The sequence below is a fragment of the Nicotiana tomentosiformis genome, chromosome 12, assembly GCF_000390325.3.
Source record: "Nicotiana tomentosiformis chromosome 12, ASM39032v3, whole genome shotgun sequence".
NCBI lineage: Eukaryota > Viridiplantae > Streptophyta > Magnoliopsida > Solanales > Solanaceae > Nicotiana > Nicotiana tomentosiformis.
In genome coordinates this window covers 128,655,936-128,674,543 of record NC_090823.1, presented here as the reverse complement: position 1 = coordinate 128,674,543, position 18,608 = coordinate 128,655,936, and the positions used below count along the sequence as shown (strand labels likewise).

The 18,608-nt window shown below is 36.0% G+C and overlaps 1 protein-coding gene across 1 annotated transcript; it reads right to left on the bottom strand.

Annotated features, from left to right (window-relative positions):
• Positions 1-9,019: 9,019 nt before the first annotated feature.
• LOC117273638 (uncharacterized) lies at positions 9,020-16,108 on the bottom strand. Its single transcript, XM_070192010.1, has 6 exons — positions 15,977-16,108; positions 12,462-12,640; positions 11,313-11,767; positions 11,047-11,184; positions 10,780-10,968; positions 9,020-9,407 (listed from the first exon to the last, which is right to left on the bottom strand). Exons 3-6 carry the CDS (start codon positions 11,361-11,363, stop codon positions 9,369-9,371), a joined length of 417 nt encoding a protein of 138 aa, XP_070048111.1. The 5' UTR covers positions 11,364-11,767; positions 12,462-12,640; positions 15,977-16,108; the 3' UTR covers positions 9,020-9,368.
• Between the last annotated feature and the right edge of the window lie 2,500 nt (positions 16,109-18,608).

The following is an 18,608-nucleotide window of genomic DNA, read 5'->3' as shown; positions in this document are numbered from 1 at the left end:
AACTATTTAGGTGATACGTAACTCATAGCAGGTAAGCTCACAACATCTTCATAAAATACAGAAATGAATGTTTAAATTAAAGATGACATTTTTGGGTCATCATATTCTCCACCTCTAAAACAAATGTTCATCCTCGAACGAAATTAGAAAAGTATCTGAGCTGGTGAAAAGATGTGGATATTTTCTCTGTATGTACAACTCGGACTCCCATGTAACTGCCTCAATCGGCTGATCTCTCCATTGTACCCGAACTGAAGGATAACTCTTAGACCTCAACTGACAGACCTGTCGAGCTAGAATAGCTACCAGCTCCTCCTCAAAAGTCAAATATTTGTCCAATTGAACTGAGCTGAAATCTAACAAATGGGACGGATCACCATGATATTTCGGAGCATGGATACATGGAATACCGGATGAACTGCTGATAAAATAGGTGGTAGTGCAAGCCTGTAGGCTATTTCACCCACCCTTTCAAGAATTTCAAAGGGTCCAATATACCTAGGGCTCAACTTGCCCTTCTTTCTGAATCTCATTACACTTTTTGTATGTGAATCTCGGAGCAATACTCTTTCTCATGCCATGAATGCAACGTCCCAAACCTTATGGTCGGCATAACTCTTTTGCCTAGACTGAGCTATGCGAAGTCGATCCTAAATAATCTTGACCTTATCCAAGGCATCCTGTACCAAATCGGTACCCAATAATCGAGCCTCTCCCGGTTCAAACCAGCCAACTGGCGAACAACATCGCCTCCCATATAATGCTTCATATGGAGCCATCCGAATGCTTCACTGGTAGTTGTTATTATAGGCAAACTCCGCAAGTGGCAAGAACTGATCCCAAGAACCTCCAAAGTCTATAACACAAGCGCGAAGCATATCTTCCAATATCTGAATATTGCGTTCTGACTGTCCGTCTGTCTGTAGATAAAATGCTATACTCAACTCAACCCACGTGCCTAACTCACGCTGTACAACCCTCCAGAAGTGCGAGGTAAACTATGTACCTCGATCAGAAATGATAGACAAGGGCATACCGTGAAGGCAAACAATCTCGCGGATGTAAATCTCCGCTAACCGCTCTGAAGAATAGGTAACTGCTACTGGAATGAAATACACTGACTTGGTCAACCTGTCCACAATGACCCATACTGCGTCAAACTTTCTCTGAGTTCATGGGAATCCAACAACAAAGTTCATAGTGATACTGTAACGACCCGGCCGGTCGTTTTGAGAGTAATAGCCCTAATTCCCTATTTATTGTTTCCCCCATACCTTTTTCTCCTTAGGTGACTTGCCGGGAGGTTTTGTTTATGGTTTCAAAGTGTTTTGGGACACTTAGTCCCTGAATGAATGTTTAAGCCTTAGGAATTGGACCGTAGTCGGAACTGTATGAAGATGATTCCGGAATGGAATTCTGTCAATTCCGCTAGCTCCGTTAGGTGATTTTGGGTTTAGGTGCGTATCCGGATTGTGTTTTGGAGGTCCGTAGCTTATTTAGGCTTGAAATTTGATTTTTTGGAGATTTTGACGGGTAGTGGACTTTCTTATATCAGGGTCGGATTCCGATTTCGGAAGTTGGAGTAGGTCCGTAATGTTGAATATAACTTGTGTGAAAAATTTGGGGTCAATCGGACGTGGTTTGGTTAGTTTCGGCATCGGTTGTCGAATTTAAAAGTTTCAAGTTCTTTAAGTTTGAATCGGAGGATGATTTGTGATTTTAGCGTTGTTTGATGTGGTTTGAGAATTCGACTAAGTTTGTATGGTGTTTTAGGAGTTGTTGGTATATTTTATTGAGGTCCCGGGGGCCTCAGATGAGTTTCGGATGGTTATCGGATCATTTTTGGACTTGGAAGATTTTTCTGGTGCTGGTTTTGCTGTAATCGCACCTGCGCAAGGCTGCCCACAGGTGCGAGCATATTGGCGCAAAAGTGGATTTTGGGCAGCCTAAGCTGGGACCGCAGGTGCGCAAAGAATTTCCGCAGGCGTGCACGCGCAGGTGCGGAGGCAGAATAGGGTAAGTGATTTGCGCAGATGAGCACATTTTCCGCAGAAGCGCACCCGTAGGTGCGAGCCCAGGCTTCACAAGTGTGGAAATACCTAGGCAGTGGTTAAAACCGAAGGGCTTCGCGATTGTTGTCATTTTGTACTTTGCAAACTCGGTTTAGGGTGATCTTTGAGAGCATTTTCGAGATATTTCTTGAGTTAAGTTCCTTTTGCTTATTTTGATCAATAATCTTGCTTTCCCATTTATTTTTTCACCTAGTTAGTGTGTATTTAAGGTGAAATTTGGGAGTTGAGACTAGGGATTTGAAAAGTTTGAATTGTGGATTTGAAGGACCATTTGGTATCAGATTTTAGTAAATTTGATATGGTTAGACTCGTGAGTGAATGAGCTTTCGGATTTTGTAACTTTTACCTGATTCCGAGACATGGGTCCGGGTCGATTTTTTAGGGCGAATTTTGAAATTTTTGTTAAAGTATTGATTTAATTAATTAGATGAGTTTATTATTGTTGTATTTATGATATGTAATTGCTTTTGGCTAGATTTGGGCCATTCGGAGCCGGATATTTGTGGGAAAGGCATTCTTACCGATTGATTGAGCTTGGTTCGAGGTAAGTGGCTTGCCTAACCTTGTGTGAGGGAACTCCTCGTAAGATTTGTATTTTTTTTGATATATGAGCGCCGCGTACGTGAGGTGACGAGTACGTACATGGGATAATTGTGTAAAAAAACTGATTTTCTACTAAGTAATAACCTGATTTTTTTTTTATTTGAGTTTCATCAGCATTTGTAGTATCCTACTAGATTAGAATAGCATGCCTACTTGCCTTAACTGTTTACTTGAACTATGTGCAGCATGTTTAGTGAATTTACCTGTCTTTCCTTAACTGGTACTTGGGCTGAACTTTAGAATTGCGCGTCGTAACTATTGAATTCTATTGTTTTCGCTGCATATTTACTTTGGGACTACGGAACAGTATTCCGGGAGGTCCTTGTATACTGCATATTTACTTTGCTACGGAACGGTATTTCGGAAGATCCTTTTGTACTGCACATTTACGTTTGGGACTACGAGACAGTATCTCGGGAGATCCTCCTATACTGCATATTTACTTTGGGACTATGGAACGGTATTCCAGAAGATCCCCATGTACTGTTTATTTACTTTGGGACTACGGAACGGTATTACGGGGGATCCCCCTGTACTGCATATTTACTTTGGGACTACGGAGCGGTATTCCGGGAGATCTTCCTGTACTGCACATTTACGTTTGGGACTACGAGATGGTATCTCGGGAGATCCCCTGTTATGTTTTTGTGTACTGAGCTGATACCTTCTATGATTTCATTGTTGCTAAATTCCAGCCTTTATTTTATTGCGGTATTACACTCTATCTTATTTTATTATATATTTACTAGTAAGGCCCTGACATGACCTCATCACTACTCGACCGAGGTTAGGCTTGGCACTTACTTGGTACCGATTGTGGTGTACTCATGCTACTCTTTGCACATATTTTTCGTGTGCAGATCCAGGTACTCCTTATCAGTCGCACTATCAGTGACACAATTTGTCATTTTTGTGAGTGGTTTCATTAGATATATTCCACTAGAAGGTTTTGCAAATTGTCTTCAACAGAGTGCATAAAAGATAAGTAGTATATTTTATCTGTTTGAATGGTGAATAGAGGCCTTTGGTGTTAATAGGTTTTATCACTTATTCTACATAATACAATGTTCTTTGCAAGTCAATTATGCATAAAATATTGAGTGATCTTTTGTTGGTTTGAACATCGGGCAACTAGCTTTAAAAAGCTTTCTTCCTAAGTTAGTTGCTGATGTTCTTACCGATCAGAAAAAGTTGCTGACGGTTTTACATATAAGTTGTTCTTCGTAATTACCCATTTAACAGAGTTTCTCTTTGTGGATACTTAATCTTCGAAAGCACAATAGACTTTTCAGCTCTTCAAAACCCATGAGCGCGAGCTGGTGAACAAATACAGTTATGTTGTTAGCTTGTGGGGAAGATTTCGTGATTTACAGTTTTCACAATGTTTTGTCAAATACCGTTTGCTCAATTGTTTTGCAAGATAAATAGCACTTGGTGCACTATCATTCCAAGCTCTATGGAATCAGAGGCGGAGCTAGATCATTGCTTATGGGTTCTAACGAACCTAGTAGCTTTTACTTAGATCTTGCATTTGTATTAAAATTTTCATTAAAGTTGTATTAATATCTAACTGTGAACCCAGTAAACAAGACTAGCTATGGATTCAGTGACAAGTTCAGTTCAGAACCCAAAAGATTCAAATTTTGGCTCTGCCTATGTGTGGAAGGATATGTTTCTTATTTCAATCTCATTGATCTGCATTTGCTGTATAAGTTAAAAAAATATTTTCTAGAAATAGTTTGATCTTGTTGGCTCTCGTTGTCTTAAATTTAGCCTGTTTATGAAACCTTCTAGCTAATTTATTTTATATTATGGGTCCCTCCCAGATTTCAATTGTCAGTGGGGAACTGTGTTATGTGGATGCCTTGAGACTTCTCCATACCTTAGCGGATGCAACAAAAGGGTTAGCATCTTTCGTTTGTTGTGTGACAATCACTGATGTGATGCACTGCACTTACCCCTACTTGATGACATCCTTATTTTTAGTCTTGCACTTACATGTGTAATCAATTTGAGATAGTACATAGTAGAATACCTTGTTTCGCTGCATATGGGAGCCACAAGTGTATATGATATTTTACTGAGTATGATGCTTAGCAAGCATTAAGCAACTTTAATTTGTCATGCAAAAGTGTCTTCACTTTTCACTCAACAAGTGTTTCTCTCAATTTGCTTGCTAATAAGATCTTGTCTATTATACAAGTTCATAAATTATGTTGATACAATTCTAGACAGTCTCCATTCAAATATTGCACCCGGCAGAGGAATGTTAAAGTCTGAGTTTGATATGACAATATATGATACCTGCTTTCCTAGTTGTTTTCTTTATTCTTTGGCTTGTGCTAAAGCTTAGAAGAGCCAAATCTAAGATCAACTAAGACTTTCTTGGTGTACAAGTAAGTTAGTTTCCTCAAGTATGATTTCCTATTAGATGCTGGGAAATATATTGAGCCAATAGAGTTGTCGTATGCAACCGGTGACAAGAGAGCATAGGCAAGATAGATAGAATAGCTATGGTCAAATTCATATGGTGTTGTACTGTTTTTGGTCGTACATTTTCACCTCCCAGTATTATTGCATCTGAGTTTTTGCTCTATACCATCAAGTCTTAGTTTTCATGTTTGTTGCTAATTACTGTAATTGTGGTCAGTGAATGCATCAATACTGTGTAAATCCGAACAATGATCTCACAGGCAAGAGAAAGGAAATGCATTGACTCGATGAATGATTTAATTTGTATATATTGATAGAATGATAGTACAAGAAGATTTTACACTACTAGTAAACTTTAACCAGTTATAACATTTTATTTACTTCATTCCTTAGATTACCAAATTAAAATTACTACACTTTATACTACTCACCTATTATTATAAGTCATCTAGTTATGATGACTCACATAAGTTCATAATAATTTTGTAAACAAAGGTGTAATTCCCACAAAAAATGAAATACCTAGAAGTTAAGATTTATCATTTTTAAAAACCTTTTGTCCAACTCCTTTAGACTTATCAAGCAAATTATTCAAGGTAATATTTAATTTACAACAACATACCCAGTATAATCTCACATAGTGAGGTCTGAATAAGATAGTGTGTACGCGGTAATATTTAATTTACAAGAATATAATAATTTTTACATATTGCAGAGAAAATAATAATTTGAAACAACCAATCAAAACCAATGAAAATGCCAACAGTTAAACTGAAAACTAAGAAAACAAACTAATAGGAAAAAAGGACAACAGATTCCACTCATGTACATGATTGATTCTTTAAAGTTAATAAACCAAAGCAATTTGCTCTCGTATACAAAGTGTAAGGAACTAGAGATAAAATCAGTTTAATGGAGATAATATATGACTGGCTTCGTTAGATACGAAAAACCAGCGAGCTCCCTGAATACCAAAAGGTTATTAAAATCTTTGACCCGCCCCGCACCCGCCCCACGTAACATTATTCATTTTCCAACCCGCCCCTCCCCGCGTCAGAGTTCCCCCGCCCTGCACCCGCCCCGCCCCGTCCCATTGCCATCCCTGCCGTACTCAAAGTTGAAGCTTATATGTGACTTTCATTAATTTAAAGTTTCTGTTTTATTGTATCTTTTTTATTTCTGGGGACCCCTTTTAAATAATGTGCTCATGAGAATGCAATATAGATAATAAGAGAGTACTTTACACTCTTTAATGTGTTACTTATTCTTTAACCTAATATTTTACCTTGAGGCAGAAGTGGTAACTTGAGTTGAGTTTAACATTTTATGTTGAGACAAAAGCTGGTAATTTGAATTCTGGTTTCTCCTGGTTACTTCTGTTCTTCTCATCACACTTTCAACAGAACTAGATTTGGTCAGTTGGATGCAACACTGACTTCTCTGTGAAGAGTCCATTCAATTAGTCAATTCGGCTATTCATCGCCTTGTTATGGAGCGGATGTGTATCCTTTATGAATGGTCTATTTTGATGAGTACAAGTAAAAGATTATTTTGACGACACAATTTGTCCTTTTTGTGAGTGGTTTCATAGGATATATTCCACTAGAAGGTTTTGCAAATTGTCTTCAACAGAGTGCATAAAAGATAAGTTGTATATTTTATCTGTTTGAATGGTGAATAGAGGCCTTTGATGTTAATAGGTTTTATCACTTCTTCTGCGTAATACAATGTTCTCTACAAGTCAATTGTGCATAAAATATTGAGTGATCTTTTGTTGGTTTGAACAGCGGGCAACTAGCTTTAAAAAACTTTCTTCCTAAGTTAGTTGCTGATGTTCTTACCGATAAGAAAAAGTTGCTGACGGTTTTACATATAAGTTGTTCTTCGTAATTACCCATTTAACAGAGTTTCTCTTTGTGGATACTTAATCTTCGAAAGCACAACAGACTTTTCAGCTCTTCAAAACCCATGAGCGCGAGCTGGTGAACAAATACAGTTATGTTGTTAGCTTGTGGGGAAGATTTCGTGATTTACATTGCCAAATACCGTTTGCTCAATTGTTTTGCAAGATAAATAGCACTTGGTGCACTATCATTCCAAGCTCTATGGAATCAGAAGCGGAGCTAGATCATTACTTATGGGTTCTAACGAACCTAGTAGCTTTTACTTAGATCTTGCATTTGTATTAAAATTTTCATTAAAGTTATATTAATATCTAACTGTGAACCCAGTAAACAAGACTAGCTATGGATTCAGTGACAAGTTTAGTTCAGAACCCAAAAGATTCAAATTTTGGCTCTGCCTATGTGTGGAAGGATATGTTTCTTATTTCAATCTCATTGATCTGCATTTGCTGCATAAGTTAAAAAAATATTTTCTAGAAATAGTTTGATCTTGTTGGCTCTCGTTGTCTTAAATTTAGCCTGTTTATGAAACCTTCTAGCTAATTTATTTCATATTATGGGTCCCTCCCAGATTTCAACTGTCAGTGGAAAACTGTGTTATGTGGATGCCTTGAGACTTCTCCATACCTTAGAGGATGCAACAAAAGGGTTAGCATCTTTCGTTTGTTGTGTGACAATCACTGATGTGTTGCACTGCACTTACCCCTACCTGATGACATCCTTATTTTTAGTCTTGCACTTACATGTGTAACCAATTTGAGATAGTACATAGTAGAATACCTTGTTTCGCTGCATGTGGGAGCCACAAGTGTATATGATATTTTACTGAGTATGATGCTTAGCAAGCATTAAGCAACTTTAATTTGGCATGCAAAAGTGTCTTCACTTTTCACTCAACAAGTGTTTCTCTCAATTTGTTTGCTAATAAGATCTTGTCTGTTATGCAGGTTCGTAAATTATGTTGATACAACTCTAGACAGTCTCCATTCAAACATTGCACCCGGGTGAGGAATGTTAAAGTCTGAGTTTGACATGACAATATATGATACCTGCTTTCCTAGTTGTTTTCTTTGTTCTTTGGCTTGTGCTAAAGCTTAAAAGAGACGAGCCTAAGATCAACTGAGACTTTCTTGGTGTACAAGTAAGTTAGTTTCCTCAAGTATGATTTCCTATCACTTTCTTGGTGTACAAGTAAGTTAGTTTCCTCAAGTATGATTTCCTATCAAATGCTGGGAAATATATTGAGCCAATAGAGTTGTCGTATGCAACCGGTGAAAGAGAGCATAGGCAAGACAAATAGAATAGCTATGGTCAAATTCATACGGTGTTGTACTGTTTTTGGTCGTACATTTTTATCTCCCAGTATTATTGCATCTGAGTTTTTAGTCTGTACCATCAAGTTTTAGTTTTCATGTTTCTTGCTAATTACTGTAATTGTGGTCAGTGAATGCCTCAATACTGTGTAAATCCGAACAATGATCTCACAGGCAAGAGAAAGGAAATGCATTGGCTCGATGAATGATTTAATTCGTATATATTGATAGAATGATAGTACAAGAAGATTTTACACTACCAGTAAACTTTAACCAGTTATAACATTTTATTTACTTCATTCCTTAGATTACCAAATTAAAATTACTACACTTTATACTACTCACCTATTGTTATAAGTCATCAAGTTATGATGGCTCACAGAAGTTAAATTCATAATAATTTTGTAAACAAAGGTGTAATTCCCACAAAACGCAACAAAAAAAGAAATTAAGTTGAAGTCACATTTACACGTAATTATAACATGAATAGTACCAACATGACTTAGAGAGCTGCATCTTCAACAAATTATATTAACACAACAAATAATTGGTATACAATTTTCCACAAAGAGACATGATCAACAAGTTCACGCCCCTTGTTCTCGAGTAGAAAGAGCAGAACACTTGCTGCTGATAAAATTAAAACCACTTCAAATAATATAAGTGCATCCATCTGGGGCAACCACTAACCAACTGAGACCAAATTTAAATAACTTAAACTATAATGATTGAAAAATCTCAACAACAATCGCGAGAAACAAATCCATCACCATTCCTAGGAGTAATAGAAGCATCACAGAAACTAGATGTCCCGTTGGGATCATCATTACTAGTTGTAGTAGAGTAAATTAGCAACATCCCAAAGCTAGCCAAATAATTACAAATATCTTCCAATAGGTTTTTAACACAATATGATCCTTAGCTTATCTGCTAAGGAAGCTGCCTTAGTACTGCAAGGTGGATTTGCAAAATGGTTGGTTCCAATCCAGCTTGGCTACCTTGATCCTTCCTTCGCCAAAATATGTGCCACTTTGTTTCCTGCCCTATGTTTGTACTGGATTATCCAACTGTGCAATAACAACCTGCAATCATATATGATATAATAATAAATAGGAGAAACGTTTTCTAATAGTGATAGAGCCTGAGTGGAGTCTGTTTCTATCTCCAATGGGAACAGCTTGTGGTGCAGTGCAAGCAGCAAACCAAACTTGATAGCAAGTAGTTCTTCACGAGTGTGATTCAGAACATTCAAACCATAAGAGAATCCCCCCATCAGTGTTTAACTTAACAGAAATGGTATTAATATTCCTGGGATTCGTTAACTTAACCATTGTATTCCCTTTATTTGAAATATAAAGTTAGTTATAAAGTGGAAGTGCATCGTCCACAGCAAACAAATGCCAACGATTACCATTTCCAGTCATATCTACTCCACAAATAATCACGAAATCCTAATCCAAAACTCAACTTTGTATTTTTTGCAAGCATTAACACCATAATTTTTATTGTGATGCAAATTTGGGATTTTCACTTAAGTAGTCTATGCCACCAAGAGCATAAGGGGGAAATGAGAATCAAAGATCTTTTGGTTATCCTTCTTTTTTTTGGGAGAGGAAAGATCTTTTGGTTATAATATTTTAATCATTTGTATTTCTATCCAGACAAGGATCAAACATGAAATATATCACGGAGAAATATCGGACTCTCGTGACAAATCACATGCAGTGTTATGAGTACAAGTAATATGAAAAAAGACTTTAGAATCGTAAAGAAACATGACTTTCGTTTGTAATTATGGGTAGTCATTTTCCACCCTTTTTAGGTGGAAAATATTTTAATTGTTCAAAGCATGCTCCCTAATTTCAAGGTAATACTGGAAAATGATTTCCTACATGATACCATACACGCCCATGGTAAAGCATATTCTGTTTGGGCTTCTCCCAAAATCCATCCTATCATTAGTGTTTGCAAATAGTTGTCCCAGTAGAAAGCATATCAACAGGTTAATCATCTCAAAATACCAAAACCTACAAAGGTTGAGTAACTAAAAGACCTATTGCATGATCATTCAAGAGATATGCTGCAGACGAAGATTAAAACTCAGATTGCTTAGGAGGCTGGACACTTTGAATTTTTATCCCTGAGCAAAAGTGGTAGTACACAGGTGTTGTTATACTGATTCTTGCTTGTGTTTGATAGTTTGTGTGATTGTTTCGAAACAGGGTATGAGAATAAGCAGAATGCCTAAGGTTGGGGCTGCATGTCTACCAACCATAGATAGTTGTTTTTCTGTTTCTTTTGAGCTGTAACACTTTCACCTTGGTAATAGAAGATTTTTATTTACCCCAAAAAAAGACCTATTGCCATTGAAACTCAAAAAACAAACAAAAAGATTCATTAAGTACGCAGAAGAAAAAAAAAGGCAGCAAATTGTAAACCTCATTAGGTGATTACCTCTTCTTTAGGCCGGCAACAAAGGATAACTATATTATGATTGAATACATGTTCGGCAGCACCGATTTGGAAAGTTTCGATAGGAGTAGCAAGAGTGAGATTTAAGACTTTCACAGTCATGAAATAACGGTGGTATGCCGTCTGAAGATAATTCACTTTCTCAATCTTCAAGACCTTGTACTTGTAAACCTGAAAAGAGAGTCACTATCACTAAAGGAAGGATAGTCAGGGACTAATCACAGAAAGCAAATTAAGGCGCATACATACATTGCACTCTTTTTCATTATATTTGCGGATAGCATGGTTAGCCAATTCCATCAGCGACTCGAACCGGTAACTGAAATCCAGATATGGAGTTACTCGAGAAGCAGGAGACCAACCAGGGTGGACATCAATGTCAAAAGACTGTCAAACAAGCCAACAGTGAAGAAAACTATCCAAAGCGGAAGAAAGGAGAGGGATCATAATTAATATAATGAAAAATAAAAAAAGGAGAATTCAAAGGAAGCAAACCTCGGATAAATGAAACTGACGGATGTATGAGGCCCAAAATGAGACGAACTCTTTGCGATCCTGTAAAACATCAGCGCCAGCCGGCAAAAGAGTAAGATCTAAGTTTCCAAAAAGATTGCGTGACGGATCATACACACAAGAACCGGCCAAATATCGTCCTCCTCCTCCTCCTCTGGGAATCAACTCCTTTACGCCTCCATCCGGAATAATTGGCCACTTTATACCCGACGTCACACAAACTTTTTTTTCTGGCCTCCTCCTCCTCCTCCTCCCACACAAGATTCTCTTTGCAACTTTTCAAAACCCTCAGGAACTTGATTTTGCCTCTTCACGTCTGAAAACGGTTCCCGTCCTGCTGTCTCTAAAGGTTCTCTTTGCCTCTTCTTTGAGGATGGCTGTGTCAATTCGGCCATTTCTCAGTTGATGATTGAAGCGATGGGTAACCCCCCTCCTTGTTGTTTTGGGATGGAACCGTCTAGCAAGAACGGGAAAATATATGCTTACAAGGTTTATTTAAAAAAAAGATATATAATATAATGCTTTTAGCAATATTTTATTACCAAGATTACCTACGTTAGCCATAAAACATCTTACGGTTACTAATCTATTGTTACAAAATATAAGATTATGTGGATATCCATAGCTCTTGAAAGGATAGTACAAAGTATTATTTTTCATTATTTCCGTAACTTTGACTACTTCAGTACTTATTATAATTTACATACCTCCATAATATCCTCATGATTATGATTTCAAATACTTAATGTTAAAGACGGATCTAGAATTTGAACTTTATGAGTTCAGATTCAAAATTCTACTACATTGTATCTAATTTAATGAATTTAAAATATATTATTTGTACATATTTAAGAGCGAAAGTTATGGGTTCAAATGAGCCCATATCTTCTATAATAAATATGCCCCCGCTTAATACCATGTTTATGTCATTCTTAGTAAATAGTGACAAACATTAAAGACCACCTACTATTCAGAGCATGCATATTCAGAATCTGTGGATTCAGGAACAATGAATCTCACTCCCTAATGAAATTAAATTCACGAAGGTAAACCATACAAAATGATAGATCAAAGTCACTATTTGTTCATGACTTGGTTTTTGAAATATCTTCTGCTAGGAGGTAGCTACTACAACTGCATGACTAAGTTACCATAGATAACACCAGATAAATCGATGATGCAAGTCCTTCATACATCTTTGTCCAAATTATATGCTTTGATAGTTACTTGGTCTTAATAAGCGTCTTTACTTGCTGGTTGAGCAGAGTAAGAATGTCGTAACTTCAGGAAGTCTATGAATATGCGGTATGACAAGAACACCAGATGCCTCCTGTAAAAGTAAGTAACTTCTTCATCAACCTTTTAATTTAAAGTATATTACCTTAAGAAATACTGACAAAGAAGAAATGCACCAATCACCCATCAGTAAAAGGGCATCTTAGAAATATAATATACCCCCTTGAATAAAATAGATTTTTGTGACTGCCAAGATATTGAGCATGCACAATTCATAACAAATCAAGGTTGTGATTGGAATAATTTGCTTAAATCAAGCAAAACAATTAAATAATAGTTTGTATAAAAAATAAAAGACACATATAGCATAAAGTAACTCTTTCCACTGGTATATTGTTACCAATTGAAGCATGTGAATGACTACAACATAAAGAAAATAAAATAAATAAACTAAACGCAAAATAAGCACAACCAACACTACTGTTTCAAGGAAGTACTTAGAGTGATTTAGGTCGTACCATCTTACTAATAAACATAAATATATAGAAAATATTATGCTGAGAGATTGAACGAAAAGAGGTACCAATATAATTAGTCAATAGCCATTACCATTTGAACTGATAGAACTCGAAAGCAATCATCACAGAAGTATGTTTATAAGGCATACTTCATATATGTTAAAAGATTGCATATATGTGAGTGTATTTATATAAATATACATGAAACATATAATCCTTGTGCATTTCATGTACTGAAGTAAAAGTAGAATAGTTATGAACTAACCAAATGGTCAAGTGAATTAGTCCCTACCAAGTATGCTAATATGGTATATCAATCCACCACTTATACTTTCACACAAACATTTAAATGAAATACAAGCTTAAAGTAAGTTCCAAGTAAATTATATCAACCTTTAGGTGAAGCGCAACAAGAAAGAACAGAAAAAGGTAGCATATGCTGATTTAATATGTAGCTACTTAGAAATCTTATTTCGCGGCATCAATAGATAATAACACCAACATTGATGTTCCTAGAATGAACCTGTATTCTAGTCATAAGTTAAAATACTAGCAATACAGGAACAACCAGATTCCAGAACCAATAGTTTATGAGCTATAACAAGATAAATATTTGGGCACAATTTGTTACTTTATGTACAGTAACACCAAATCTCTAATGTAACACGAAGAGTACTTTTTAGGCATTCCACTTTCATGTTGCCTAGCAAAACCTTCAGGTTTCATTGGAATTAAAAAATTAATACGTTAAAGATGATCTCGAGCATAGAAACATTCAAAAAGAATGCTTGACTTCTTCTGAACGCTTGACTTCAAGAGCATATATTTCAAGAGATACATGTCCCAGAAAGAATATGGTACTTGATTTATTAGTTACTCTACATAAATGAACAAGTGATAAAAGCAAAAATAACCAAATAGATAGCTAAGAATTACAAATCAAGCACCATAAGTCATGCTGTGGAATTTGGTATATGACATCTAATGGTGTGGGAGGCTTATTATGGAAGCTTCAAAAACTAACTTGTAAAAGATCCATATATGATTTAAATAAAAATTATGAGTGGTAATATGGCGAGCTTTATGTTCAAATGGAAACGGAGGCTAATGATGCTTAAGCGTGTCTACTTGTTGATAATAAGAAAGTGGCTAAAGCAGAGAAGCAAGTTGCTGCTTATAACTTTTGTGACTTGGTATCTAAACACATGTGAAAATTAATAAAGAAGAAACCTATGTGGTTAGTCAATAACGCCTTATCAGTTATAAGAAGCATTGAACTATACCGATACTAACTCTATAGCTTAAGTTTTGTCCTTGAAGAAGCCTCTTCCACCGAAGTTGGTTCATGGCTCATGAAAGCCCTAATAGGTTCTCCAAATCTGTAAATATTTTAAATTTTCTAAGTAGATATAGATCACTGAGAAGCCATCTTATACAAAAATAAGAATGGTATGTATGAATCGTTGATAAACCTTGTAAAGCTTAGAACTTTATTTTTTTCGTCAAGGTATTAAAGACCATCTAGCTTCTTAGTGGGAAATTGAAAGAAAGTTTCCATTATTTCTCAAAATTATTAAATTAAGGATTACCATCGATATATTTTTATCTATCATAAAAGATTACAATAACAAGAACTACTCCTCAATTTCAAATAAGAAATGAAGAATAATTAATACTAAAAAGATTAATGAAAATCTAATCTCTCACATTTTGGTAAAAAGCGTTCAATTCTGTGATGCAAACCATCAAATATTTGTAATTTGGCCAAAACATCGGATCGTATGAACTATCATAGCTTGCGACTTCATTCTATTCAAAATGAACCACTGTTAAATTCAAAAAAATAAATCTTAAAAAGTAGTAATTAAAGATCTGAAGTATGATAAATACTAAAGTTTGGGGGGGTGGGGGTGGGGGGAGAAAGAAGATAGGTGTACAAAGGAATGCCGACACTTGGTTGTTGCCTCTAGAACCAAATATATGATAAAAAAGAAAATGAATTTTTTGTAGTTATAGCAACAATACTCGTTGTTGACAAATGAGTAACTTCAATATAGCTACATTTATACCCATTGGAGCAGTTCAACATGGAATCCTCAAACCTTGAAGTTCTCAGGCGCTTAGTCCTTTAGTTTGTGCACAGTCCATTGGATATGACTTTATTTCCTTGATTTAGAAGGAAGTTCTAAACCATCAAGATTATTTTCTCAAAGTCTTACAAAAACCCCAATTCTTAAAGTAACTAAATTTAACTATTAGTTCCGCATTGGCTTTAAGTCCGTACTTTTAGGTTTGGTCGGTTTTCAGAGTGCTGTCACTTTCTGCTATTTTTCATTATGCTAATATACTACAACTTTTGATTGGAGTATTATATCAAGATTAAGTTTTTAGTAAAGACAATCTCCTATAAAAAAAATTAAAGAGAAAGCAGAAGCATATTTTCTCTAGCGCCGGACCAAAAAAATTATCCTACCAGTTAATAGCAAATTATATATAGTAATATGAAAAGAAAAATTAATTGTTGTTGCAGTATAGCTACACTTCTTTAAAATCTGATCATAGTTCAATTACAGAGTTCTTATTTATGAGAAAACGAAAATCTTCTTCACATATTTGAAAGCAACACAAAAAACAAAAAGAATGTATATGCTAGCCTCAAGAATTACACGAGAGGGAGAGGGAGAGGGAGAGGGAGAGAAACAAGAAGCTGCTGTTGGAAATACAGAGAGGACGACCTAATAAAATTAGAAAAGTAAAAAGACTATGTTAAAGAAACAACAATGAAGTAAAAAAGACTGGAGTTCTACAAAGAAACGGGCAAAATAACACAAATATAACATGGGTAGACCAAAAATTAAAAAAATCGAAGACAACAAAGAGAAACTTCAGTAAAATTTAAAAGAAAAGCTTACCTGGATGAGAAGATGAGGCAAAGAGCCGCTGATGCTCTTTGTTTTTTAGAGCTGAGAAAGAAAAAGGGATCCTTCTAGAGTCCCATTTTAATTGTTATGACATAATTATCATTTTGTCCTTAAACAAAGATAGATTTGCAATGATGCCAGTGGTCGATCATCTTTGCTCTTTCTATATAATAGAAATATATTAATAAAGATATAATAGATAATTATATAGAATATGTTGCCTTCTCATGTTCTGCTTCCTGTTTGCATTAGGGGTAACTTTTAGTTTTAGAATTATTTGAATTTTCAAATTAGTAACTTTGATGTGCATGCTTACATCTGCTAAAATAAAATAAAAAACGATTACATCTTACTTTGATCAATCACTAGATTAATACTTATAGATTCTTTTTTAGTTATAGTATGCTAACGTAAAGATGTAGTACCTCTTTAATATTGACTTAAATGTCTATCTAAACTAATTGATGTATTTGTCTCGAACGGTTAGAATATCTCTTTATGTTTTAGTCATTCATAATTGTTTACATGCCTTTATCACTTGTAAAATAAATTATCATGTAAATTAATTCGGTTATTTATGATAGTTTTAACTATGTCGAATTGATCAAAAATTAAATTTATGGTACACAAAATTATGTTACATTCCTTAAAATGAATGAAACAACTTGCGATATATATTATGTGAGGGTAAGACGGTGGGTTCAAATTCCAGCGCTCCATGAGGGTAAAACACCAGGTTTAAGTCCTGGTGCACCATGATGCTAATACATTGTGTTTGAATCCCAATATATGATATTGATGGCATAATGATGGCTAAGGCAAATATAATGTTCTATTAATGAAAAATCATGAAGCCCGCCCCACTGGATTAGCTCCATTCCCTGAAGCGAATGTGATAGCGATAGATCAAAAGTCTGAAAGAAGACAAAATAATTATCGCGGCCGTATAAATATATATGGGCGTGGCAAGGGGTGAAATAATAATCTCCATAGTGGTGGTCGTTATACACAAGAGAAAAATAAGGGTTCTCAGAATAATCCTTCAAAAGGTAAAGGTAATATTTGCCACCAATATGTAATGACTCGGCCGGTCGTTTTGAGTATTATAACCATGTTTCCCCATTTACTACTCAATTTATGCTTTATAGTTATTTTATGACTTACCGGGTTAATTGGTTCGGGTCCGGTGAGGTTTTGGAATGAATTGGAACACTTAGTTTCAAAGTTTAAAGCTTAAGTTAAAATAGAGACCAGATGTCGACTTATGTATAAACGACCCCGGAATGGAGTTTTCAATGATTGGAATAGATCTGTATGGTGATTTTGGACTTAGGAGCGTATCCAGAAATTTTTTTGAAAGTCCGTAGTGGAATTTGGTTTGAAATGGCGAAAATTGAATTTTCGAGAAGTTTGACCGGGAGTTGACTTTTTGTTATCGGGGTCAGAATCCAGTTCTAAAAATTTTCATAGCTCCGTTATGTCATTTATGACTTGTGTGCAAAATTTGAGGTCAATCGGACGTGATTTGATAGGTTCCGGCGTCATTTGTAGAAATTGAAAGTTCCAAAGTTCATTAGGCTTGAATCTATATGTGATTAGTGTTTTTAGTGTTGTTGGATGTGATTTGAAGACACGACTAAGTTCGTATGATATTTTAGGATTTGTTTGTATATTTGGTTGAGGTCCCGAGGGCCTCGGGTGAGTTTAGGATGGTTAATGGATCAAATTCGGACTTAAAACCAATGCTGGAATTTTTGCTTTTGTTATTTTCTACGAAGGTTTGATCGCAGGTGCGAAGCCGCATGTGCACACCAGCCATCGCAGAAGCGAGCTTTCCGCAGAAGCCGAGCGAGCCTCGCAAATGCGAGCCCGTAGAAGCGGCTCCTAGCTCGCAGTAGCGGCTCCAGTAGAGGCTTGGAGAAACCACAAAAGCGGTTGAATTCTCGCACCTGCGAGACCGCAGAAGCGGCTAAGTGAGTCGCAGGTGCGGAACCCCTGGACAGTATACGTTTCGAAGGGGTTCCGAGTTTTGCCATTTTTGGACCTTCAAGCACGGGTTTTGGGGAGATTTTGAAAGAGAATTCAAGGAAAACTTGAGGTAAGTCACTAATGATCATTTCTACTCCATAATATTGATATATCATCGAATAATCCAACTAGATAACGTGTTTTTGAAGTGTAACTCAGGGATTTGAACCTAGAAATTTGAAAATAAGATTTGAGGGTTTGGAGGTCGAGTTGAGGTCGGATTTTGATAAAATTTGTATGATTAGATTCATGGTTGAATGTGCTTTTAGATTTTGTAACTTTTGTTGGGTTCCGAAACGTGGGCCCCACTGACGATTTTTGAGCTAAATTTCATATTTTTGTTGGAAAATTAGTATTTTCTTATGGGATTAATTCCAATAAATTTTATTGACTGAATCAAATTAATTGTGGCTAAATTCGAGACGTTTGGAGGCCAATTCACGAGGCAAAGGCATAGCGGAGTAAAGAATTATACGGTTTGAGATAAGTAACACTTCTAAAGTTGGTTATGAGGGTAAGGATCCCCGAAATTTAGTATGATATGAATTGTTTGGAGGTGATACACACGATAGGTGATGAGCATGTAGACGTACAC

Excerpts from the sequence above, each read along its gene's own strand:
- LOC117273638 (XM_070192010.1), bottom strand. The coding sequence starts at position 11,363 with ATGTTTTACAGGATCGCAAAGAGTTCGTCTCATTTTGGGCCTCATACA. Across the intron at positions 11,185-11,312 it reads ATTTTGGGCCTCATACATCC|TCTTTTGACATTGATGTCCA; the intron begins GTCAGTTTCATT and ends CTTGTTTGACAG. Across the intron at positions 9,408-10,779 it reads GTTGCCGGCCTAAAGAAGAG|GTTGTTATTGCACAGTTGGA; the intron begins GTAATCACCTAA and ends ATATGATTGCAG.